The 27,207-nt window shown below is 35.2% G+C and overlaps 2 protein-coding genes across 3 annotated transcripts in view; one reads left to right on the forward strand and one right to left on the reverse strand.

The window, feature by feature from the left end:
- The window catches only part of LOC134851486 (gamma-aminobutyric acid receptor subunit pi-like), a 42,904-nt gene extending 27,711 nt beyond the window's left edge, over positions 1 to 15,193 (forward strand). For both annotated transcript variants that reach the window (XM_063867614.1, XM_063867605.1), the window contains 5 exons: positions 4,225 to 4,448; positions 11,437 to 11,597; positions 12,343 to 12,606; positions 14,116 to 14,241; positions 14,910 to 15,193. In XM_063867614.1, coding sequence (XP_063723684.1) covers positions 4,225 to 4,448; positions 11,437 to 11,597; positions 12,343 to 12,606; positions 14,116 to 14,241; positions 14,910 to 15,102 — 968 coding nt within the window. In that variant the 3' untranslated portion in view covers positions 15,103 to 15,193. The remainder of the gene's footprint in view (positions 1 to 4,224; positions 4,449 to 11,436; positions 11,598 to 12,342; positions 12,607 to 14,115; positions 14,242 to 14,909) is intronic.
- Positions 15,194 to 23,842: 8,649 nt separating this feature from the next.
- On the reverse strand, positions 23,843 to 26,101 carry LOC134857150 (uncharacterized). The gene is made up of 2 exons (XM_063873526.1): positions 25,078 to 26,101; positions 23,843 to 24,369 (listed from the first exon to the last, which is right to left on the reverse strand). Exons 1-2 carry the CDS (start codon positions 25,291 to 25,293, stop codon positions 23,917 to 23,919), a joined length of 669 nt encoding a protein of 222 aa, XP_063729596.1. The 5' UTR covers positions 25,294 to 26,101; the 3' UTR covers positions 23,843 to 23,916.
- Positions 26,102 to 27,207: the final 1,106 nt, after the last annotated feature.

Genomic DNA, 27,207 nt, shown 5'->3' on the forward strand with positions numbered 1-27,207 from the left:
CCCTGATACGAGCAGTCTTGTTATTATTATTTTTAAGACGGAAAAGCTTATTTTGTGTCACTGACAATCAAGACGACTGGCCCAAAAGAGCTTCATTCAGTCGTTGCCGCTAATATAGAACAATTTTTAATGGCAAAAATGTATCCTTCGAACAATTCTATTCATAAAAAAATTGATCACGATATTTGTTTTTATGCCAAAAACGTACGATTGAACAAAATCATATAAGACAAAATTCGATCATACGGTACTAACGCTACAACTCGCAGCTAAGAAAAAGAGAGCTCGCAAAAAACTCGCAACTTCTTAAGAAAAGACAACTCGTATAAAATTGCTGTGAAATAAAGCTGTAATTTCCTTTAATATAAAGGTCAAACATAAAAGGTAAAAAATCAAAGCCTTTGAGGCGTCAAAACTTTCTTGATACAAAGTGATTTTACCGGATCAAAGTTTAAAAAAGCTTCCAGCAGCAACATTACTTCAATGTTTTCATACTTTTTAAGAGTTTCTGATATCCGTTGATGCAATTGTTCAAATTCAAGACATTTAAAAAGCTTTTCTCCGGATATGAACCAAATCAGGTAATTTGCGAATAAAAAATTTGTTCCTTACTGATTTTCTGAAAGAGTTTTGAAACACTAGGGTGAGGATAACCCATTCCTTTCTGAAAAACGTTATGCCATCCTTCGAATGCATTTTTTTTGATTCATCGCATTGCTAAACTGATTGCATATAGTTGATTTAAAATCTGATCGTTCGTTTACTCTTTGCATGGACCTAAAAAATTTTTAAGTCCTAAAAAAATACTTTTTGCCTCCCACAGACATTGCAAACGGGTAGGAATATTTTTGAAACTATTTTTCAAACCTTGTTTTTACGTACAACCCCCCACGATTTTTAACTATGAACTCAATTGCGAATCATTCGTCAATTAGGGCAATCGAGATATTTGACTCAAATTTCGGTTTTAAGCAAACAAAAAGACTATCTCACTAATTGTTTTGAACTAAATTTTACATTGGAGGACATTCAGCTAGTATTGAGGGAAGGATTACGGGCCTTAGTTTAGGGGATAATTACAGGACTATCTTATAATTATCGCTTAACTAAATTTTTGTATTTACAAATTTATTGAAGGTTGTGGCCTTTTGCTAGTTATTATAATTGCTAACTTAAACGAGCTGTCTTTTCCGCGATTTATTTTTTGTTGCCTTTGTTGTGTTGCTCATCATACAAAAACTTAATTTTCATGTCGTATCCTTCAAACAACTTTTCACGAAAAGATTTTGATCATGCAGCTACGAGCTTAGCAAATAATGGCATTGAAACAGTTTGAAATGGCTTAATTATGATAAACATTCGATAACGTATAAAAGCGTTTTAGATTATTGTTCCGACTTTCGATACGAAAGTAACGGAATATTTGTGCTCGGGGTGGGTTTTTTTTCTTCCGACAAATTTCGACTTTTCAACTAGCCATTTTTGACAAAATTATTTTTTTATTATTCAAAAGGTACTGTTGTGCTGAGCCTGAAATTAAAAAGATATTTTGGCTGTGATCATTTTTTGTAAAGTTACGGGGGTTTAAAGATTACCATTTCCGGGCAATTTGGGACAATTAACGCGCGATATATTGTGCGCTTTTAACGCGTAAGCGGAGAGTTAATCCGTCTTAGAAATCGTTCCAAATTGGTTTAACGAAGCTTATTTGTCATAGTTGATTTGTTAAAAGTAGCGAAATCTATCCTTTTGCACTTTATATGGCGTGTGGGGGGATGATTTTTAATAAAAAAAATTTCACATTTTAGAATGAAAAAAAAGTCTTTTGTTTTATTTTATTGAATTTTTTAATGTTATTACTGCTCCATAAACCTTAAAAGGCAGTCGGAACATTCAGGGCGTTGCCCTGATACGAGCAGTCTTGTTATTATTATTATTAAGACGGAAAAGCTTATTTTGTGTCACTGACAATCAAGACGACTGGCCCAAAAGAGCTTCATTCAGTCGTTGCCGCTAATATAGAACAATTTTTAATGGCAAAAATGTATCCTTCGAACAATTCTATTCATAAAAAAATTGATCACGATAATTGTTTTTATGCCAAAAACGTACGATTGAACAAAATCATGTAAGACAAAATTCGATCATACGGTACTAACGCTACAACTCGCAGCTAAGAAAAAGAGAGCTCGCAAAAAATTGAAGTTAGAAAAAATCCATTTTGTTTTATTACTTTTAATTTTTTAATGTTATTACTGCTCCATAAACCTTAATAGGCAGTCGGAACGTTCAGGGCTTTGCCCTGATACGAGCAGTCTTGTTCTATTTTGCGTCAAAAAACCCTAGCTCATAGTTTAAAAAAACAATACAGTGCCGACAGTGAGCTTCAAACATAAAATAAACAAGACTGCTCGTAACAGGGCAAAGCCCTGAATATTCCGACTGCCTTTTAAGGTTTATGGAGCAGAATAACATTTAAAAATTTAATGAAACAAAACAAAATGAAAAAAAAAATTCTTCCACCCACACGCCATATAAAGTACAAAAGGATAAATTTCGCGATAAAATTCGCTCCTTGTAACAAATCAATTATGGCAATTAAGCTTCTTTCAACCAATTTGGAACAATTTCTAGATGGATTAAATCTTCGCTTACGCGTTAATAGCGCGAAATATATCGCGCGTTAATTGTCCCAAATTGGCCAAAATAGCAATTTTTAAACCCCTGTAACTTTACGAAAAATGATCACAGTTAAAACATCTTTTCAAATTTGAGCTCAAGACAATGATACCTTTCGAATGATAAAAAAAATTCCGTCAAAAATGGCTAGTTAAAAAGTCGAAATTTGTCTGAAGAAAAAAAAGCCCACCTCGAGCACAAATATTCCGTTACTTTCGTATCGAAAGTCGGAACAATAATGTTCTGGTTGAACCGTGTTGTCAAAATGCGAGCATAATAACGCAAATTACATTATTCGTTTCTTCACAGCCGTCAATCTTTGACATTTTTTGATGAAAGAAACATTGGAAAGTGTAACTCTAACTCCACTTGGTAAATGAAAAGAAGCTAGCGTCAATAGAAAACGAAAATCTAACAAGAAAGAAAAAACTATTAAAAAAACTTCTTCTTGAAGAACAAAACCAAAATTATATGAGCCCCAAAATTTCTTAGGTCACTTCAACACTGAAGAGTTTTTCAATAAATATATTCAATTTAAAATGATTTTACTGCTAGCCTTTAAAAAACAACGTTTGCAAATACCACTATCGAGCCTGCGCACATGATGATAATCTCTCTCTTATAAGATTCTTTTTGGAACCTTACACTTCCGAGGCATTTATTCTGACAATTGAAAGTGGGGAGAACTTTGTCTTCGGGTGAAATTTGGTTTTCCACACAAAATTAGGGGTCAAAATTAATAATCGCAATGTTTCGAGTGATATTTCAGATTGAAGATTTTTCAATTGTGATCCAAGCGGCATTTAAAAATTTTCAAAAAGTTTTCCAGTATTTACAAAAACCAGTTTGAATTTTTTTGCTTTTCAGTCTAATTTCGAGCCATTAAAGCGAGCGAGTCTTGAAGAAGAAAATTTTTCTTTTAGGTAGTAAAAAAAAACTTTTCCATGAAAACTAGTTTTGAAAGCTTCAGTTAATGAAAAAAACTGTCAGTCATAAAATACGCTTCAGGTTGCTAAAGAAGCAATAACTGAAGCTTTCAAAACTAGTTTTCATGGAAAAGTTTTTTTTACTACCTAAAAGAAAAATTTTCTTCTTCAAGACTCTGAAGCAATAACTGAAGCTTTCAAAACTAGTTTTCATGGAAAAGTTTTTTTTACTACCTAAAAGAAAAATTTTCTTCTTCAAGACTCGCTCGCTTTAATCGCTCGAAATTAGACTGAAAAGCAAAAAAATTCAAACTGGTTTTTGTAAATACTGGAAAACTTTTTGAAAATTTTTAAATGCCGCTTGGATCACAATTGAAAACAGTTTAATGAAAAATTAAAAAATTTTCTGCAAAAATTTAGAAATTTTAGAAAATTTATTCAATTGCGAAGACATCTTTTGTCGAATTTGTCTACCACACTTAACGTTTACTTAGCACACGTTCCTATAGTTCACTCCTCATACAAGGAATAAAAACGACTCTCATTAAAAAAAAAGAAAACTTTATGTGGTCGGAACATTCTGTGCGTCAGCAACCGGCTTTATTTATTTCAACTTTAGACTCACAAAGCAACGTTAGTGGCGAAGGCGACAGCCAATCGACAGAAGAACTGACGACGGGTGGTGTGCATATAGACGAGAAAAACAACAACGTGGACCATTTAGGATTCTACTTACAAGGCGCCTACACTACACACCACAAAGTGGCATATGGTGGATACAACTACTCCACTCTGAAGACTGTATTCCTGCTGCAGAGGAAGTATTCAGCCTACCTCATGCAGGTAATTACACAATCATTATGCTAATTATTATGCAATCAATATGCTAATTATTATTATGTTAATTATTCTGCAATCATTATGCAATTATTATGAATAAGAAGCTAAAGTTGAGATATATATTTTGACCTACGAGATTAAGTACCGACGGGTGAGGTCAACGGACCTCCAAAGCCAGTGAATTTTGTATTTTGGGGGTCTAATATTTATTGAGGGCTATAATGAGAAAGGCTCCTACTTCACATTCGATTTCATTTAGGGCCCCTTATCTTTACAATTAATAGACAAGAGGAGAGATGGTAACTAAATTTGCATTAGAATAATAACCGTACAATCCGAAGACTTTTCATATATGTGCATATGACTATAACTATGGTCACGGGCTAATTTTTTTTTCAAAATTGGTCAAATAATTGTGCAGAAACAGGGCAACAAAACGGAATTAAGTGCCTTCTGCGCATTTTTTTGCTACTCATTTTCATTAACTGGTAAGAACTTAACATTTGCATCATTAGCGAAAACTGAGGCCCCCTAAAACCGATTTTTCTGATAAGTTGAAATTAAAGTTCAACTCCAAATTAGTAAGCCTTTTCTTGTAACTGCAATCAATCTGTCTTTTTCTGAGAAGCGCGGTTTGCAGTTGTTACGTCTGCTTCACGTGCAATGGCTGAGTGTTTTTCTAAAGGCAATCAAAAATGAATAAATCTGCAAGTAGTTCAAATAATATTTTTCCCTTAAGGCCCAAGAGACTCGAATATGCCATCAATTTTATGTGTAATTTTTATTACGAGAAGAAATATTGGGCCACAAAAGGCTACACAGCCGTACGCTAGTATTTTATGACTGACAGTTTTTTTCACTCCGCTGGGAAGACTTTAAGATTTGATTCAAAAGTACGGTACAAAAAATTAAGCTGGCATGGATACATTTTAGAGAAAAGCACTTATAAAATCAAATTTTGAGCAAAAAATTGACTTTGTTCCACAGTGCGCTCACCCATTGACAAAAAGGGCTATTTAAAGGGACTAAAAGATGCAGTAAATATCGGGAAAACATTTAGACAAATGAAATTACCAAATAGAACATTTTTACAGAGCTTAAAACCTTTTATTTCGGGGAAAGTGTTGACAAATTAAAGCGCAAACACATGCAACTTTGATTCTAGATCTACCGAAGCCGTGAACATTTTGATGTTCTTAATTGATTGCACATTTTGCCTGTTGAAATTAAGCCACATGTTCTATTAAGTACACCCGTAACCTGGTGAACAGAAAGAGACAACCTACCGTACAAAAAAACTATCCCCTTCATCACCGGCCGACGAATCATTATGTAATCCATTCAGTCTTTCAAATTCAGAGCTTATCACGTTAATTGATTTTTCAATACATTGGTATCAATGAGTTTCGGAGCGTATACATTGAGTTAACTGATTCCAAACGAACGATTCATAGCTTTCCTCAAAAACATTTAAAATATTATCGGCAAAAGTACGTTTTGACACAGTTGAAGCGGAGTTTCTCAGCACTTTGCTGTACAGAAATAACACAGAGCAACATTTGAATGTCAAATTAGCAGCGGAACATAACTTACGAAGCTGAAATAATACCGACGATTTTTAAGAGGACACAATTTGAGCCAAAAAAAAATGATTTCGTAAAAGTCCCCTCTGAAACTGCAATGAACAAAACTTGCAACTAAATGAAAATTGCTTAGAGCACAACTAAAACTCGTGATGTAACAACTGAGCCGACAAAAGTTGAACAGACAAACAGTTCAACTTTTATCGGAAAACAATTTTAATTTTATACATTCTGAAAAAACAAGGTCCGACCGAGATTCGAACCCTAAACCGTAGCGTGCAAAGGGGACAAAATTACCTCTAGGCCAACAAAGAACAAACCTGGAAGTTGTTAAGATTGAATAATAAAGCAAGTAAGATAAGTTGCCTATGTGGAAAAAATCTAGTTGCCCAATACAGTAAGCTACTGACGAAGTAAACAGCTAGTCAAAACAAACAAAAAATAAGAAGCGATAGCAACATAAATGTCAAATAATTCAAACCTCCTAAAAATCAAAAATCGTATCACAACGGAACGGTTAAAACTGCAAAAGTATCCATACATTTTATAAACTGTAAGGACAACGATTCAACAGAATGAACAAAATAGTTTTAAATTGACAAAAAACTATAGTGTGACAAACCGAAACAAACCTAATTTAGTTGTACTCATCTGACTTTCGAAAAAAAAATGTTTTAATCATCTTACCCCAGCTCGCATGTCTAAATCGTCTGGCCGTCTCTAAATGTTGAAAACCAGTTAAAAGAAGAAAAAATGAAAATGCAGGATTAACCCATCAAAATAATCTCTTTTTCGCCTAAAATTTTATTAACTTTGGTAAAAAGGTTCACAGTTTCATTCATTCATTAGAATACAGCAGTCATAGCAGTTGATACTATATTTAAATTTCAACAAGATACCTTAAATAAAGAATATAATGCAAGACATCTTTTTCACATAGAGCAAATGAAGAAAAATTGCACAAAACCAATTCAAAAACGTTTATCTTCAAACATAACCAACAGGCAGATGGAAAAGAGTCAATGAACGCAAAGAAAAAACTGACTTGTTGCTTGAAAAAGCTTCATCTATCGAACTTCGAAAAAAAATTTATGGTCTTAAAGCTTTTTGAATTACAAGAATAATTCGTGCTTGGCAGTTTTCTGATAAAACTTGCCCAGCTTGAGAAAACTGAGTGTTAGATAATTTTTTTATTCTGTTGCGAATTCAAAGAAATAAGTTTCCTTTCAAAACTAAAGTCGATCACGTTTTTCGTGAACTGTACACTTTTGCTGTTCCATTATCGAGTTCGCCTTCATTTCAACAAAGGAAATGAACTGAACTTAACACGAAATCGAAAGTCAAAACACGAAAAGAAAACTTGAGCCTGAGCAAACTAATAGCATTTCCTGAAAAAACCAAAAAAATCATCGCGGCCTACTCAAGAGTCTGAACTACGTTCATCGACTCTTAAAAACTTTGGATAAAATTTAGAGACAATTTCACAGATCCAAGGTTCATTGTTTTTGCAAGAAGATCAAAATTTTTAATAAAAAATTGAGCTTTTGAAAAAATAGAAAGAAGCTTAAGTCGATAAGAGATAAGACGAATACCAAAACGCCAGAAAATTAACTTTTGTTATTTTTTTTTGGTAACCAAATAAAATACTTTTTTCTGTAACCAAATAAAATCATATTTCAGATTTTTTAAGATTTGAGACTCAATTCATTTTTTATCTTGTGGCATACAGAAAAATGAAAAAAAAAACAAAAAAAAAACGAAAAATGGTATATAAAAAACTGCTAAAACTTCAGGAATGAATGACGTGCAACCCCACAGGATATCAAGAAGGGCAAAAAGCAGAAAATACAAGGAAAAAATGAACACAAATAAGGCTGTAAAAAGTTAATTCAGCAAAAATCAAAGCACTAAAAATTGAACTGTATGTACAATATTTACAAAGCTGCTAAAACTTCTTTGAAAAAGTTCAGCCATTGAAAGTCAGTTTTTTTCAATTATGGTTCTGCACTTCAGCCCAGTGGGCCATCACGCCCTGTAGTTGAATGATATCTTCCGCCAATGCTCGAATGGTTGCATTTTGCTTCTCAATTTTGGCTTCCAACGTCCTCGTGTAAGCATCTTTCTCGATGATTTTCCCTTTCAGCAATTTTTGTTCATCTGATAAACTTTTCACCGCACTCACGAGCTGATCAAACGTTTTCAAGTTATTAAAATTAATTTCATTCGCTGACGAAGTTGATTGAACTGTTTGCGACGCTTCAGTGATCGTTGATGCAACTTCGTTGTCCTTTTTGTTCAAATTCGATCCACTTCCGTTAGCTTTCTGAATCAATGGATACAGATTACGCAAATTAGCTAACTGACGATCTTGTGAATTGGTTTGAGACTCGTTCATCACCGGAGAATCAGATGACGACCGAGCATTCTGAATTGTGCTTTGGGATTGATTTTGCGACATAGAGCTGTTACTCATGACGGCTGACCTCAAATCTTCAATTGCACTTAAAATAAGTCTCATTTCTCCGCCGTTATTAGGTATAGACATCGAAGAATTACTAGCTTGTGAGAGTAAACTTTGCGGATCGCTCCGATTGGTCAAACCGACAGACGAAGATGGCATGTGTATCATAGAATCCTGATTCTGAAGTTGAGATCCGGCTCCTAAAGAAGAAGCAGCTTTGACGACTCCATTATTTAGCATCCTCAGCTCATCTTCAGTGCTTCTTAGAAGCGCTTTATAATGATCCAGATTCATTTCGGCTTGAAAGTTTGATCCAGAAGATTTCGCGTCTGACTGAAACCTTGACCTCTGGTCGAGATACGATTCGCTTCCTTCAGAGTCGCTGTAATTTGAAGACAATGAATTTGCATGCACTTCGTCTGTATGCACGGGAAGTCTTTGAAAATTAGGTGCAGGCGTTATGCTCGAAATCCCTGAATATTTACCTGGATTTTCACCAAACAGATCCTCGACCAGGGACATAGTTTTATCCGAATCTGCCAATATGTCATCTATATTACGATTTGCAAAAAGTATATCCCTCAAAACTTGAGAATTTGCGAACCTGGCGTCGCCGGCGCTGATTTTTGATTTCAGTTGTTGCCGCGTCAGCTCCGAAGGTTTCGTTACTTGCTTGCGTCGCGACATCTCCTCGCTCGAGGCTCTATATGCCTGCAGGTCTGTAATGCTGTCATCCCAAACAGGTTTTGCATCTTCTACAAGCTTCGTTTTTCTTTTTGGAAGCGTCTTCGTTTTACGTGTTGGTACAAAAGCCATGCTTACTTCATCTGAAAAGCAAATTGGTCATAAAACAAATTGGGAGTGCTTAAAATATTACTTCAATTGCTATTTCAAATATAAATTACTCACAAGAACACTAAAAAAGGTCAATAAAAATCGGGCTTTCAGAAAAATCTAGCTAATTTTCAGTTCATCAATACCATTCACATCAATAGCATACCAAAAAAAAACTTTGAAAATACGTAATTTCTTTTCTACCGAGTAACGTATAATTTGATTGTTCCAGTAGATTAAGAGGACTTCCGAAGTTTAAAGTTCATTTCTACTTTCACTTGCAAAATTTATCTGTAATCAAGACGTGAAAAATCCCAGGCCGCCATAACAAACAAATATCCGGTCACAATCAATTAGTTTTCCCCCCATTGAACTGTCTCCCATGTCAACTTTGAAACTTCTGAGGGCGAAATAGTTCAAACATAATCGGGCGGAAAGAGCAAATTAGCAAAACACAAGGAAAAATTTAAAGCATTGTTGTCTGAAGAATAAGCAGCTACGAGCTTGAAATAAAAAAGTTAAATATTTTTTCATAAGTAAAATAGAAAGGCGGATAAAACTAATCCAATTATTTTTGCAGTCTCATCAGACGAGCCTAACAAGTAGATACCAATTTTGATTCCAAACTAAAGGCCATTAATCCAAAATACTATATTGGTTGTCACAAACAAAGTTTATACATGCAAAAGTAATCAAATTTATCCGATTTCTCCCGAAATCGATATGCGATAAGTGCTGCTTTTACCACACAATCGCCCAGATTTATTTTTGAAAGAATATATTTTTTCTCCTTCTGAAAGACACTATAAAGTGAATAAGCCGGTAAAATACAAGCCGAAACCAACTTAATAAAAAGAAAAATTAAAAAAACAAATTCATAATCCGAATTAGTAAATAGACGAAATAAGAGGTTAATTGTCAATAAAAGCAGGAATTCTTTAAATTAAGAAAAACCATGCTTTGGAAATTAAGCCAACAAAAAGCAAGCAGACGAAGAAAAATTTCGGAAAACTTGCGCTTTCTTACATAACGAAAAAAAAACAAGGTCTGATCGGTACTCATACCCAAATCTTTAAGGTTCAAAGGCAACCGTGTTACTTCTAGATCAGTTGTGATGCAGCCTGCAAATTTTTAAAACAAGTTCAGTTTCTTACAAATAGCAAGTATTCAAGAAAAAACGGAAATTAAGCCAACCAAAATTAGAACTAAGCCCACAAATTCAAAAATTGTTTTTTTTTCTATCAGTTTTTATTCTAAAAACTTTTTTTGATGTAAGTAATATGATCAAAGTTGCCATATCAATTTTGTTATATGATCAGCACTTGTACGTGTTGAAAACATCGTTTCTTACAGACTTCTCAGATTTTTTTTACAGCGAAGAAGTCTAGTTCCCTATTACAAGACACTTGCTCTTGCAGGTGTAAAGAGAACGGTGGCTAATAAACCAGCCGAAACTAATCCAGCCTCAGTACAAACCAGCCCAAAGTACTGGGAATTTACATAATAATCATTTAATAACGGTATCTCTTTAATTATAACCACCCTTATTATTTAATAGTACCACAATCAAACACATGTAAATAAAAACAAGAAAATCCGGTTGCTGTGCAAGTAGTACAGACAATTTCGACTTCAATCATTAAAAAAATCCAAACAAAGAAGTTTTTATTTTCAAATTGGGTCGTTTTTATGCCGTGGTCTGATGACTGTATCTGATCGAAAGCCTTGAACTTACTCTTATTCTATAATAACTCTAATTTAGGTATAGACGAAAACAGTTTTCCTCGAAAACTGTATCTTAAAAAAAAAAAAACGTTTTTGATATAAAAAAAATTTGTCGCAGAAAACTAATTTAATTGTTTTTATTATGAGTAAAATATATATCTTTCAAGACTTAATGTAAGAATTGAACTACTAAATACTTAATATAAGACCTAATTTCTAGCTTAACTCGCTCGAAATTACTCTAACTTCAAACTAGTGTTTCTTGACACTGGGATTTTTTTTTTAAAATTCCGATAATTATTTGTGATACTTTTCGGTGTTTGGAACAATGACAAGACTTTCGACTGGCTTATACGCCTTTTTCTACTTTTTTTCTCTTCCAATCCAGGTGTACCTTCCGGCTGGTCTCATTGTGATGTTGAGCTGGACAATCTTCTGGATCAACGTGGCAGCCACTCCTGCCAGGGCCAGTCTCGGAGTCACAACTGTACTCACCATGCTCACTCTCGCCACCCAGAGCACGGCTCAGAACGAGAAACACGTCAACAGGTACTTACACACCTCACACATTACATACCCAAAACACTTACACATGCCCCCATGTATAACATCACAACTGATCTTAAGTATTTCCCCATAGATCAGCTCGTCGTGCGTTCGAATCCCACTTTGGTCATGGTTGGAGGGGTACCAGAGTCATCCTATTCCTCAAAGTGCGGCGACATGGATAACATCACCCTCCCCCACGGTTGGTCCTGCATTGAGCAGGACCGGGGATTTATAAAAATGTATAACATCACTGATTTTGTTAACTTTCTCCCCCTACTGCAAGGGGGAGAGAGATTCGCTAGGCGGTAAACTTGATTAATAAATGCTTGACTTCTGAACCTAAACTAGGGGTAAGGGGTAAATATTCTTCACTAGGTTCCATGTGTCATTAGGGTGGTAGTTAGCACGATCCGTAATCCGTTATAACCAGAATTTTTAAGTAAAAAATAAAGCCGAACATTAAAATGTGAGGTGCAGTTTTGGAATTTTAATAACTACAACTAACACTTCGTCCTTTACCACCATAACCATGTCCTCTGTATTAAAAATTTTTAATTGAAAAAAAATGTTAAAATATTTTTATCAGTAAGTTCTTTCAATTGGAAACATTATTTCAAATAAGCCAACCCGAGTAAAACTAACTCAATGGGGAAACATAGCAAATACATGAACCCAGTAACTAACATCTATGTTACAAAAGATACGCTTATATAGTGAATACAGATTACGTTTTAATTGTATTTAGAAAACTGACGGCAATAGACTTATACTTGTGGGCTTGCTTTCTCTTTGTCATCTTCGCAATGCTCGAGTTCGCCCTCTCCGACTACACCACCTTCAGAAACAACGCTACGGCCGCAGCAGCTGCTGCATCCGCAAGAAACAACAACATCAACGGGCGCTCCCATCTGCCGACTAGAAATATGATCGACAACACACAATATGTACCGACAAAACAACAGATTCTAACAGCGAAACCGCCCCCACTTAAACAAGATTACGTCAACTCGTAAGTGCACCGGAACAATTTATTTAACGGCTCCTAAAAGGCGTTTAAGGGGACGATGTTACGTAGGTTCTAAGTTAGAATTTTCAGTCAATCAGAATCGATTAATTTAGACATACTGCTAAGCAATTTGAATCCAATTTAAAGAGCCGGGTCTGAGGATCTTAAATTGGTCTATTTAAGGAGGAAATCAGTTATTTTTACCAAAAGGCATCCATTCAATACCTCATGAAGCTTCATCGCCACATGTACTTCAAATTCAACTGTACCGAAAAAGGACGGCAATAAGAAATAAGGCCAAATTTGATAGCGATGACATGCTACCATTTGCCACTTAAACAGCAGTCACTCAGATGACGTAATTCTTTGTTTTCAAAAAACTTTCACAACTTGTAAGTAAATAACTACGCCAGCATATAAATCTAAAAACTTGTATAAACGTTATCAAATTAATATTAGCATATCTTTATTTCCTCCTGTGGAACCTAGGAATGAACATTCAGCCCCATAAAGGACTAATTCAACAATTAAGCATAGAGGATGCAAATCAGTAGCAGATTTAGGGGGAAGGGGGGTGGGGAGGGTTTGCTGTCATGCCCTCCCTCAGTGATTCGACCCACTGCCGGCCTAGAAAAACCTAGATCCAACCCTGATGCAAATTGTATAACAAATTTTTAGCACACAGATTAAAAGAATCTCATTTAATTCAAAACTTTGCATTGGTTAAATAAATTTATGAATTGTAAAAAGTTAAAGGTTTGCACCCATTGGTTATATGAGGCTGGGCAACCCCCAAGGAATTCATGGGAAATATGAGCTTCCAGAGCCTTCTAGTTTTCGAGCAAATTTTTACAGGAAAATTCTCAGTTAAATCCTGAAAACTCTCACTTAATTTTTTCTATTTATTCAGCAAATCCACACTTAAAAATGGAAAACGTGCACATAGTTTGTTGAGTTTTTTAGATCCTGTTATAATTATTCTTAAGTCTCCTCATTCTGTTTTTTCTCATACTGATAAATATTGGCGCCTGGCCTACGATGATGGATCCTAGGATCCCGGGACCAAGTTAACATCCTCCCCCCTAAACACATTTAGGGGGGAGGATGTTAACTTGGTTCTAAGTTGGGAATTTTCAGCCAATCAGAACCGAGCATTTTACATGCAGCTCTTAGCAAATTTAATTTAAATTAAGCGCTGGGGTGGAGGATCTTAACATGGTCTATTTGGGGAGGGGGGTTGGGGTTCGGAGGGGGGAGGATGTTAACTTGATCCGGATCCCGTTGTCTGACCTCTCCAAGTCTCATAATCTGATGCTACATAACTATATTGAACGATCAGGAAAAGTTAATTCTTTCTTTCCCTCTTTCTAAGCATTTAAAAGTTTTGCACCTGGCAATAGAACTGTTCCTTGGGAAATTGAGACGAGGGAAGTAAAACAGAAATTTTCGCTTTACACACAAATATAAAAAAAATCTCGAAATGAGTAAGAATTATCATGTACTACACTTTAGACACTCACTCCAAATTGAGAAAAACGAGATGCTGAATGGCCAACAGAGAAGAGAGACAAACCAATTTCTTATCCACAATCCAAATCAGCATTTGAAATTACATGTACCAGTGCCTCCTCAAAATCGGTAAGTTTAAGGTTGCACTTGCTCGCATGCACTTGTTAAAAAGATCGGCAGACCTAGTTGTTCTATCAATTACACAAAGGTCAAGCTTCACTTTGAAAAAAATGAGGACCGAACAAAACAAAAATTAACCTTGACAATGCAAAATAATAACTGAATGCTGGATTCAAAACATACCTTGTAAAAAAATTGCTAATATAATCACCACCAAAGCTCTCCGTGAGCAACTTTTGCGGCTCTCCGTGTGGAAATGCCAAGTTTTAAGAAGACTAATTTTGTTTGAACTGACGATTTTTGATATAAGACACGATAAAAGTTCATGATATGGAAAAATATGTACAGAGAAGCTAACATGAACTTCAATGAAATAACAGAAATATTCATTGCCAGAAAAAAAAACAAATTCAAAAATTATTAAGGATACCCAGTTGATGTGCAAGCAGCATAAATTGTAACGATCACAAAAATGTATGTTAAAAAACTCAAAAGGAAAAAGTAAAAAAAACTTACTTCATTGGCTGCTTTTAAAAGTTTGTTAAATGTTGCTAAATTCCATCAAAAATTGCAGATTATGCCTTCATTGAAAGCAGAATTGATTTCGCTGATGTACCAAAAAAATGAGACACGTTAAGGGTCAACTTCTCCTAATTATGTTTTTTTTTCACTTGCAGAAGCCGCCTCACACCTCGTGGGCAGACTCAAAAGCGAAAGAGCAGCGGCATCTCCTTCCTGGAATCTCGCATGATGAGTCTGCACAAGGTGAATGAATGGGCCAGGTGGGCATTTCCCCTTTCCTTCTTCGCCTTCAACCTCGTCTATTGGACCATACTACTCTACATGGCATGCACCAGACAGTACCCATAAAAACAGTCTCCTATAAAAAAACATTAAAAAAACAGAAAATAGCCTAAATTATGTTTGTAATTCAAATTAGTTATTCACGTTTCATTTGTAACTAGAGCGAAACCAAATATAAATCTTTTTATTTTCTTTTAATAAAAATCTTTTAAAAAATTATGCGCGTAATTCAAGTTACTTATTCAAGCAAGGTTCATGTTTGTAACATGAGCAAAGCCAAATGTAAAATTTTTATTTTCACATTGAAACAGAAAAGGGAGTTTTGAAAAATAAAGATTTGAAAGAGATTGCTAGCAAAAATGGAAACAATTACAGGCGGCCTTTTCCTCGAGCATTGATTTATTATAGAAAAAAAATTTTCATTGATTTTTCATTAATTTTAGCATTGATTTCTCATTAATTTTAGCACTGATTTTTCATTAATTTAAAATATCCAAGTGCTAGAGATACCAGTTGATGTAGATAGTCAAAGTAGTTTCAATTCAAAATAGTTTCTACCAGATTCAGTTTTACCTGGTAAATTAAATCTAAGTTCTAGTAACCACTGTATTAAGTGCAAATAACACCCTTTTAGGTCAACCAGCTGTCTTCATGGCAATTCAATTTTCGGACAACAATTTCAATTTTTTATTGTTTATGTGTCATATAATTGGCAACTTGCCACATAAACATTAAAATTATGTCAATTATTTCTGAATGACAACCAAATCAAAACAACAACCTCAACTCAGTAGTTTCAATTTCCGATCAAAATATTTATAAACCGAATAGGATTCCAGCATTCCAATCAGTAAAAGAAAGAGTTTTATTTCATGTTTGCCAAATCTTTTTCATGAGAAAACTTCAAGTTCAAAAAAATGTACATTAAGGCACAATTATCACAACTGAAGGTTATAGTGACAATTGAGCTCAACATTCCCATACATGCAGTTCATTGAGCGCACAGAAAGGAAAACAGAAGCTCTATTTACTATTCAAATCAAGTTATATTCAAGTCTCAATTAACCAATGATTGTTCAAACAGCCACCTAAGAATAGTTCTCCTATTCTCAGCTTGTATTTTGGATATAGACGCTTAACCCGTGTTCTACTGATTCACCCAAAATATTTTGTTTACTTGCCACCCTATTTTGTATACCTGTGGTAAAAACTAGATGGGTTAAAGATAAAAGCCAGTTTACGATGGATTTGATGGATTCAAGTCGGTATAACTTCCGCAGTCGATAGTAATCACTTACCATAGTTCACATAAAGTTCATATGGCCCCTGTATTAAAATCCTTCTAGTGAACCGAACAATTGCCATCCTTAAATCAGCATTGAAACGAAACTTGCAATTAGCATTGCCGAAACGGAGACAAAACAAGGTAGAATGCTGATAAAATACTTTTACAGAGGCGAAGCCACAAAAATAGCATTGCATGTTAGCAGACAGGAAAGGAAAAGAAGCAACTAAGCTCAAAGAAAAAATTTTGAAGAAACCACAACCAAAAAAACTTCAAAATGTTGTCTGGAAGGATGTTATTTTTGCGGAAAACACGTCCAGAAAACAAATTTTGAGTGAAAAAAAAAATACTTTGAACTATAAACTCTATTCTGAGATTACTAACGTTTTGTGCCATCCAGAGGAAAGCATACAAACTATGGTTCCCTCGAACGATTATATTAGTAAGCCGAAATCATTGAGGCCGAAATGTTTTTTTTTGAGTAAGCATAATAAAAGATTCGAAGCCAAGGTTAGTAGAATTACAAATTGCAGGTTTAAATGAAGAGATAAAATGCATTTTAAATCAAAACTGCATACAGCAAAAAACTCTAAGATGTGGCAACTAAGCCAACAAAACGTAAGCAGACAAATAATAAGCCGACAATTTTATTATGGAAGATTTCCAACTAGAAAAAAAAACAGGTCTTGGTCAGATTCGAACCCAGGAACTTTGCGTTCCACGTGTATTTTTTTGCCTCCATGCTAAGCGTGCCAGAGATGATTGGAAATTTGAACTCATTATCAGCCAATGTACCAAGTGATTCTGATAAACAAGTTGTTAACCAGAAAAAAGTGGATATTCCGATTTGATAACGCTTGCTGATTGCAAGCGTAACCATTCAAACGATGCAAAACGAGGTGACTAAACGCCGAATACGAGGCAAGAAAACACCTTAAGCGTCAAATAAACTTTCAATGAAAAAAAAAACAAAAAAAGATATTACAAAAAAAGAGAGCCTACAAATAAGTGAAAAAAAATATATGTCGAATATAACAAAAATTTAAAAAACAAACATGCTCATCAACAAATATGTCTTTTTGCAGACAGGTAGGCAGAGAGCCCATTTGTCAAAGAAGTCCAATCCAGGTAACAAATTTACAGCAAATAATTCTAGGACCACGTTGCAATACCGTGGCCGATCGCAACGGTAAAAACTACCATAAACAATTTCAAAAATTAACTATTTTTGCGCCCTCGAATCGAAACTCGCTTCGCACAAAACAGTTCAAACAAAAGATAACTTACACTAACTACCAACTGGAACTTGTTTTTAGGCTTAAGCGAGCTTTTAAAACGAAATGCCAAAATGAAACATGAGCAAATTTCTAAGCCTTTCAGACAATTTTTCCAACTGAGCTAGCCATGTGTTTTGAAAGTAAATTGATTAAAATTTTGCGTAAATTGAAAAAAAACCTGTTCAGCCCGTCATCGAGTAAGTTGAAACACAGAAAGCAATAAATTCTAGCGCGCACTTGGACCACAAATTGTTTTGAAACTTTTTAATTTAAATAAAAGTTTAACTTCAAATCATAAAGCAGAAATGATTGTTTTCAGATAAAAAACTTGAAAAAGCCACTTCTTCTTAACACAAATTCACAAATCATGTCCTCAGTCAAACGGCAGGCCGATTACAAGAACCTATTGCACCCTATTGCATCTTTTGACGAGTCATCGTTGTTTTTTTTAAGTTTATGGAAGTTTGAGACGGTGGCTTTTTTGGTCTTCACAATTCAGATAAACGGAACAGACAACTATATGGCTCCTGAGCATGCATCCTGACCGTATGGGGATGAGTTAGAAAAGAAAAAAATTATTTCTCAAACTAATCGTTCATGAGGTTCTGTAGCATCAGATTACGAGACTTGGTAAGGACAGACAACGGGATCCTAGGAACCACCAAGCGTCTGCCCTAAAATTTCATAAAAAAATTTAAACGTGGACCGAGATTTTTACACACACGCAAATTGCACGTCGAACACACAAGCAAAAATATGACCGATAACGCTCCTGGGAAAAACTGAATGAGTGAAGCTTTGAGTCTACAAAATTTCTTAAGTGACGCACGCCAATTATGAATCTAAATAATGGCTAAGTGTCACAAGTTACTTCTGACGCATTAGCAGTACCAATCAAAATTAAAACATAGCCAACTAACAGTTGGAAAAGAACAATGAACGCAAGAAAACTGAAAAAAAAACTGACTGGATCAATACGTAAAAAAATCTGAAAAAAAAAAAATTGACTGGATCAATACGTAAAACTTTTATTTTGCTAGGAAATCTGATAATTAATTTCCGTTTTCGAAATCAGATGTTGATCAACTTTTTCTTGAATTCTATACTTTTGCCGTTCGATAGTGGAGTTTGCCTTCTTTTTAACAATGGAAATGCACTGAACTTAAAAAGAAATCACAACTTTTTCCTGAAAAAAAAACAAAAAAAAATCAGCAAGACCTATGAGCGTGAACAAATTTTAAGACTTGTTCCTGGAAAAAAAAATCAGCAAGACCTATATAAGATTACTCACTACACTCATTATTCTTAAAAAAAAATTTAGCAACTAACATGCCTCAATTTATAAAGCGGACGCGTTTTAACTAGCATACGCAAAAAGTTCATTAAAAACATCCGAACATGCCCAAGTTCGAACCCTCTTATTTTGTTGCAGGTCTCTTTCCCTACCTCTACGCTTCAGATCCATGATACCTTGAAGCAAAAGTGCTATTTGTATTATAGTAGTCTGTATTAAAATTCTTAGCATTGGCTGTACTAAATAGCTGATTATTGGTTAAAGTGAACACTTTCAAATGAACATATTTTGTCGCAACAATATTTGCGACTTAGGTTGAAAAAAACAGTGTTCATACCATCACACAAGCTTTGCTTGTGTAATGACAGTCATGCTGTCAAAACAAGCTATGAGCAAAAACCTGAAATTCAAGATTAAGGAACTGCAGACAAGGAAACTATGTTAAGATGGAAGCGAAGAAGATTGTTCAACACTTTAACTCAATTAGATTCACTAACACCAACAACATGTATCCCAAACATATCGGACACGTTAAATTGACAATAATTTTCAAGATTTTTACCCACGTCGAAAGAGAAAATCACCAAGAGCAACCGATACTGATCAAGTCATTTTCATAAAATCTGATAAGGAAACTGCAAAAAAAAACCAAAACAGTTTTGGCGGAGCTGCCATATTAAGATACTGCCAGTTTTTTTAAATACAATTTTTTGAATGAATTTGAACAATTCGTTCAAAAAGGACACAATGATTTTTTTTAAATTTCAGAACAAATTTACAAAACTCGAAAATTAGGCACTCATAAACAGTCAGCAAACAATTTCTTCAGACAATATTTTTAGACAATAGTTTCAAAATATCTCTTGCATTACAAAACTTAGATAAGACACAAAAAAACGCACCCTGAAACAAATTGCCATATTGAAAAATATGGAGTACATTAATGCGGTAGTAGTCTAGTACTTGGCCCCTTGGTACATAATGGTTTAATTTCAATTACAAACCACCTTGTTTTCCAAGTCCAAAATTTTAGATACATTGATTACTAACTTATTTGCTATACACCATCAATTGCATGTGAGCTTCTCCGATTTTACTTAAGCCGACAATTTTATTATGGAAGATTTCCAACTAGAAAAAAAAACAGGTCTTGGTCAGATTCGAACCCAGGACCTTTGCGTTCCACGTGTATTTTTTTGCCTCCATGCTAAGCGTTCCAGAGATGATTGGAAATTTGAACTCATTATCAGCCAATGTACCAAGTGATTCTGATAAACAAGTTGTTAACCAGAAAAAAGTGGATATTCCGATTTGATAACGCTTGCTGATTGCAAGCGTAACCATTCAAACGATGCAAAACGAGGTGACTAAACGCCGAATACGAGGCAAGAAAACACCTTAAGCGTCAAATAAACTTTCAATGAAAAAAAAACAAAAAAAGATATTACAAAAAAGAGAGCCTACAAATAAGTGAAAAAAAATATATGTCGAATATAACAAAAATTTAAAAAACAAACATGCTCATCAACAAATATGTCTTTTTGCAGACAGGTAGGCAGAGAGCCCATTTGTCAAAGAAGTCCAATCCAGGTAACAAATTTACAGCAAATAATTCTAGGACCACGTTGCAATACCGTGGCCGATCGCAACGGTAAAAACTACCATAAACAATTTCAAAAATTAACTATTTTTGCGCCCTCGAATCGAAACTCGCTTCGCACAAAACAGTTCAAACAAAAGATAACTTACACTAACTACCAACTGGAACTTGTTTTTAGGCTTAAGCGAGCTTTTAAAACGAAATGCCAAAATGAAACATGAGCAAATTTCTAAGCCTTTCAGACAATTTTTCCCACTGAGCTAGCCATGTGTTTTGAAAGTAAATTGATTAAAATTTTGCGTAAATTGAAAAAAAAACCTGTTCAGACCGTCATCGAGAAAGTTGAAACACAGAAAGCAATAAATTCTAGCGCGCACTTGCACCACAAATTGTTTTGAAACTTTTTAATTTAAATAAAAGTTTAACTTCAAATCATTAACCAGAAGTGATTGTTTTCAGATAAAAAAAAGTCGAAAAAACCACTTCTTCTTAACAGAAATTCACAAATCATGTATTCAGTCAAATGGCAGGCCGATTACAAGAACCTATTGCATCTTTTGACGAGTCATCGTTGTTTTTTGTAAGTTTATGGAAGTTTGAAGTGGAAAAGACTGTGGCTTTTTTGGTCTTCACAATTCAGATAAATGGAACAGACAACTATATGGCTCCTGAGCATGCATCCTGACCGTAAGGGGATGAGTTAGAAAAGAAAAAAAATATTTCTCAAACTAATCGTTCATGAGGTTCTGTAGCATCAGATTACGAGACTTGGTAAGGACAGACAACGGGATCCTAGGAACCACCAAGCGTCTGCCCTAAAATTTCATAAAAAAATTTAAACGTGGACCGAGATTTTCACACACACAGGCAAATTGCACGTCGAACACACAAGCAAAAATATGACCGATAACGCTTCTGGGAAAAACTGAATGAGTGAAGCTTTGAGTCTACAAAATTTCTAAAGTGACGCACGCCAATTATGAATCTAAATAATTGCTAAGTGTCGCAAGTTACTTCTGACGTATTAGCAGTACCAATCAATATTAAAACATAGCCAACTAACAGTTGGAAAAAAACAATGAACGCAAGAAAACTGAAAAAAAACTGACTGGATCAATACGTAAAAAAATCTTTTAAAAAAATTGACTGGATCAATACGTAAAACTTTTATTTTGCTAGGACATCTGATAATTAATTTCCGTTGTCGAAATCAGAAGTTGATCATATTTTTCTTGAATTCTATACTTTTGCCGTTCGATAGTGGAGTTTGCCTTCTTTTTAACAATGGAAATGCACTGAACTTAAAAAGAAATCACAACTTTTTCCTGAAAAAAAAAACAAAAAAAAAAATCAGCAAGACCTATGAGCGTGAACAAATTTTAAGACTTGTTCGTGGAAAAAAAAATCAGCAAGACCTATATAAGAGTACTCACTACACTCATTAGTCTTAAAAAAAAATTTAGCAACTAACATGCCTCAATTTATAAAGCGGACGCGTTTTAACTAGCATACGCAAAAAGTTCATTAAAAACATCCGAACATGCCCAAGTTCGAACCCTCTTATTTTGTTGCAGGTCTCTTTCCCTACCTCTACGCTTCAGATCCATGATACCTTGAAGCAAAAGTGCTATTTGTATTATAATAGTCTGTATTGAAATTCTTAGCATTGGCTGTACTAAATAGCTGGTTATTGGTTAAAATGAACACTTTCAAATGAACATATTTTGTCGCAACAATATTTGCGACTTAGGTTGGAAAAAACAGTGTTCATACCATCACACAAGCTTTGCTTGTGTAATGACAATCATGCTGTCAAAACAAGCTATGAGCAAAAACCTGAAATTCAAGATTAAGGAACTGCAGACAAGTAAACTATCTTAAGATGGAAGCGAAGAAGATTGTTCAACACTTTAACTCAATTAGATTCACTAACACCAACAACATGTATCCCAAACATATCGGACACGTTAAATTGGCAATAATTTTCAAGATTTTTACCTACGTCGAAAGAGAAAATCACCAAGAGCAACCGATACGGATCAAGTCATTTTCATAAAATCTGAATAGAAAACTGCAAAAAAAAACCAAAACAGTTTTGGCGAAGCTGCCATATTAAGATACTGCCAGTTTTTTTAAATACAATTTTTTGAATGAATTTGAACAATTCGTTCAAAAAGGACACAATGATTTTTTTAAATTTAAGAACAAATTTACAAAACTCGAAAATTAGGCACTCATAAACAGTCAGCAAACAATTTCTTCAGACAATATTTTTAGACAATAGTTTCAAAATATCTCTTGCATTACAAAACTTAGATAAGAAACAAAAAAAATAAACGCACCCTAAAACAAATTGCCATACTGAAAAATATGGAGTACATTAATGCGGTAGTAGTCTAGTACTTGGCCCCTTAATTTCAGTACATAATGGTTTAATTTCAATTACAAACCACCTTGTTTTCCAAGTCCAAAATTTTAGATACATTGATTACTAACTTATTTGCTATTCACCATCAATTGCATGTGAGCTTCTCCGATTTTACTTAAGTAAAAACTGTCTATCCATTTTCTACGCTGGGTCCAACTCTCAGTACCTCAGCTGGAATACATACATGAGTAGTGGCGTGCGCAGAAATTTTTAGGGGGGGGGGTTTCGAAAAAATTTGCCGCCCTTTTTTAGGTCGAACAATTTCATTTTCCGAGCTCACCAAAAATACTATTCGGACCCTCTCAAATTATTCATATTGGCACCAAAGACGCCTTTAGAAAAGTTTTGAGATTGGTTAGCAAAAAACGGATGCCGTAAGGCTATACCAAATGGGGACCCTTTGGAAAAATTTGGCAACCAGAATTAAAGGGGGGGGGGGGCGGAGGCTCGGCACGCTTCTGTACATGAGTATTTCGACTTTGATTTAAAAAAAAGATATGAAACACCCAGTGGTTCATGATCTATGTAACCATTGTAATTTCAAAAGTGCGATTTTCAACTGTTTCTAAAAAATTGATAACAAAACAATTAACCACGCAACACTAATATCATGTCTAATGACCACGTTTTAATAGTTCAGGTTCTTAGTAGCCCTTACATTTTCAATATGTTGTTTTTTTAGACAACTTCTTTTTAATCCAGCGATCGACATAGCACCATTTCAATTCAGATTCTTTATCGCCTCCGCTTTAAATGAAGCGACATAAATTCAGACTGATGCAAAAAGGTCTGAGCAAGAACAAATGATTAACTTCGGAACTTTAAATCAGCAAATTGATAGATACTTTACAAAAAATATGTTTTGAGAAAACAAATGATCTGATTAGTCTAAATTCATTTCTCAATTTTCAATTTAGTTGTCAAATTAAATCTTTTATTGTATTTTCACATTCGGTGACCGCTTCCAATAACTGAAATCAAGACAATACCCGTGTATCAATCCTTTTTCTCAATTACTTCATGCTCCTCCAAGTGTTCTTTAATTAAAGGTATAAAGGGTATCCAAATGGCGACATTAGTCAGTGCAAAAGTAGCAATCATAACATATACCACCCACTTCACCTCTTCGTATAGTCCCACAATGGCAATGTGCATTACCAGAGCGGCCATCATTATACAAATATAATGGCAAGCAGCCTGACTAACAAGTAAAGCAAGAGCTACGGTGCCCTTGAAGAACAGACCGATTCTCAACCCCATCGAGACAATCAGACCAGTTCCAAAAAGGTGTGATGCCAGCAGTCCGAAGCGGGACGCCTTGAGCAGCATGTAGTCTGAGGGAATCCTGCCGTAGTAATCGGTCGCATTTTTCTCATCATCGTCGTCGAAGTCAATGTAGCCATACTCTTCTTCGGGTGGCACGCCCAGAATTTCAATGTCAATTATAACCTAAAACACAAATTCCATCAACATAATAGTGGTTCAATGTGGCGCAAGTGGTAGTGCAAATTGCTAGAAATCATATGGATAACGGTTCGAAACTCGCACGTCCACTATAATTTCAAAAGATCTTCCCAGTCAATCATAGCTTCGCTAAGCATAAATAATGAATTTTCGGTTTAGGTATTCTTTTAGCCCCCGTTCCTACTGAATGAAGGATCCACCGTGGGGGAGGGGGGATGTCTTCCATTTCACTGCAGCAGGTCCCAGCTAGAGAATGATGATGACACTGGGACTCCTCGTTTTTAGGCCTCCGACTGCTTAACTAGCTCAAGTAACAAAAATTAAACTCCCTTACTCACCCCCTTCAATAAACCAAGCAACGATCTGCCATGTTATAGTTTAACTTCGGATAAAATTGGTCAGCGTTTTGAGTGAAATACTCAAATCTGATTGGTTCAACCTCCAGATTAGAATCAAATTGACTTCCTACTTGAGCGGAGGACGACGTTAATTTCAAAATACGCTACAGCTCCTGGTATCGAAATGAAAGATATTTTTTGAGTCTAGAAGTTTGGAACCCCTCAGTACCAGTGTTCTACAGACAACATGACCGATCAGTTCCGCTTTGCCATAAGTGGTATTCGTGAAAGTACTTTGTTCGCATTTAATACCAGAATCTGGTTTATTAATAATCATTAATTCAGAAAATCTGACCTGGTTCATGATGAAAATGCATCCCAGCGTATTGCAGACATTCCAGAGTCCTCCTTGTTGGGATCCGTCTCCATTTTGCCCACACATGTGGTAGTGACCACAGAAAGACATGGCCAAAATCACTATGTACACACATATGGCCGCTATCAGGAAGTTCTTTTGTGGGTTTGAGATCTGTTTGCAGTCCGATTTCTTCACAATTGACTTCTTCGGCATTGTCACCAGAGGGCAAAATTAACCGTATATCGGAGTAACAATTGAACAAATTTCTAAACGCCAGTTATAACGAAGCAAAATTTTTTGAAACAATGATCGAACTGATTAGAAAAATTGAGCTGTCATATATGTGCTAAGTTCTCAGATAAATCTCAAAATTTAGAGTTTATCTCTGCTATACAAAAGAGAATAAAATGAAACGCTGTAATGCAATTGCCTTTATCAGTCAGTATAAAAACTGCGAAACACTGATTTGGAACTTGCTCTAATATAAAATGTTAGACTGAAATATTTACTGCAATCAAAAATCAGAAGTCAAAATCGTAGTTGTACACGTAAAATTTACACCACAGATTCAACATCAAAAAAACATCCGATGTATAGGAATTCATGTCTGTATGTAACTAATTAAAACTAATTTTGGTTAATAACAAAAAAAGTTTCTGGTCTAACGAGGAGTTTGAGCTTTCCGCTTGGCCAAACTTCCATTTACTTCCACCATTGACGAAGCAGTTGCCGGACCATTACTCTCTTTTTCACCCGCAGATTGCGTCCCAGCTGTAGCCTCTTTCAACACGTGAAATAAGGCCGTAGGCGATACGTTTAGTGGTGAGGATAAAAGTGAGTGGATTACGTTTAGAAGTTCCCGGGACATTGGAACCCCAGCAAGTTCGCACAGCTCCTGTAAGTCCTCGCGATCTTTGTCGTTATGCGATAGAGACGTGGGAAAAGATCCCACCGCTGGTTCCACTCTGGCAGTAGAGGCTGTGGCAGGGGTGGAGCTCCGCGATGTGCCACTCATTTTGGTAAATCTGAAATTTGGTATTGGTCAGGGGCAGATCTAGGATTTTTTCGAGGTTTGGGGGCGAATTTTCAAGAAATTTTGACCTTTTTTCTAGGTCGACCAAATTTATTTTCCGAGCTCTCCCAAAGCATTAAAAAGACTCTGTTTTAGTCAAATTTTGGTGATATATCACAATAGGTGGCATAACAGAAAATAATGACTTAGAAATTGGTCGGCTGACCTTGCAAATGTTCTAGCCGTTTTTTTCTCGCGTGTTTCAATACAACATAGAAAAGATCATTCAATAAAAAATTTTATTGGAACATTTACAAATCTAACCCCTCAAACTGAATCAAGCCCCAAATAAATCTAAAATCTCGGCAATTTCCGAAGCTGTTTCCCACGCTGATTTACTATCCCAGACATTTAATAAAAAAGTGATTATTTCTTGATTTTTTTTTGTTACCAAATTGAGTTTTTGTAATTACGATGGAAACTGACAGTGGAACTCAGCTTCAGGTGGTTTCAACTAAAGAGGTATTCAAGAGTACAAATACCGGAGACAAAAAAGTGAAAAATGTGGAATCGGAACTGTTATTTTTGCGGGAAAAAATTGGAAAAACAAGAATGTGAAATAACGGGTCCTTAATGTAAGCAGTTAAGAGATAACAGGCTGCCAGTAAACGAAAAGTATACTAACAAGGATTGTGTACTTGTATAGAACCCAACATTCGATCCAAGGACAGTAACTGACGTTACGGAATGCGACAATTGAGTTTTTCAGTACAAGTCTGAAAATAAAAATTTCTAGTGGGGAAATTAAAGCTTGTCACATGTATATGGGAAATTACGGAAACAATATGCCCACTACCGTTTGTAAACTTGTATGCTTCGACGATAAGCACGCTATACACAAGACCTGGAGAAATCTGAAATAACAGAAAAACAATTTAAACAAGCGTAACATATACATTACGGAACGCCTTCCTGAACAAGAGGTGGTAATTGGGAAAGTGGCCAATGATATGAACCTGATAACTACCACTGACAATTGCATAGTATCAGTGCTTGTCCATGATGAAAAACGTTGATGCGAAACAAAGTTGATGCGAGTTGACGCAGTTGATGAA

The sequence above is a fragment of the Symsagittifera roscoffensis genome, chromosome 1, assembly GCF_963678635.1.
Source record: "Symsagittifera roscoffensis chromosome 1, txSymRosc1.1, whole genome shotgun sequence".
Taxonomy (NCBI): domain Eukaryota; kingdom Metazoa; phylum Xenacoelomorpha; order Acoela; family Convolutidae; genus Symsagittifera; species Symsagittifera roscoffensis.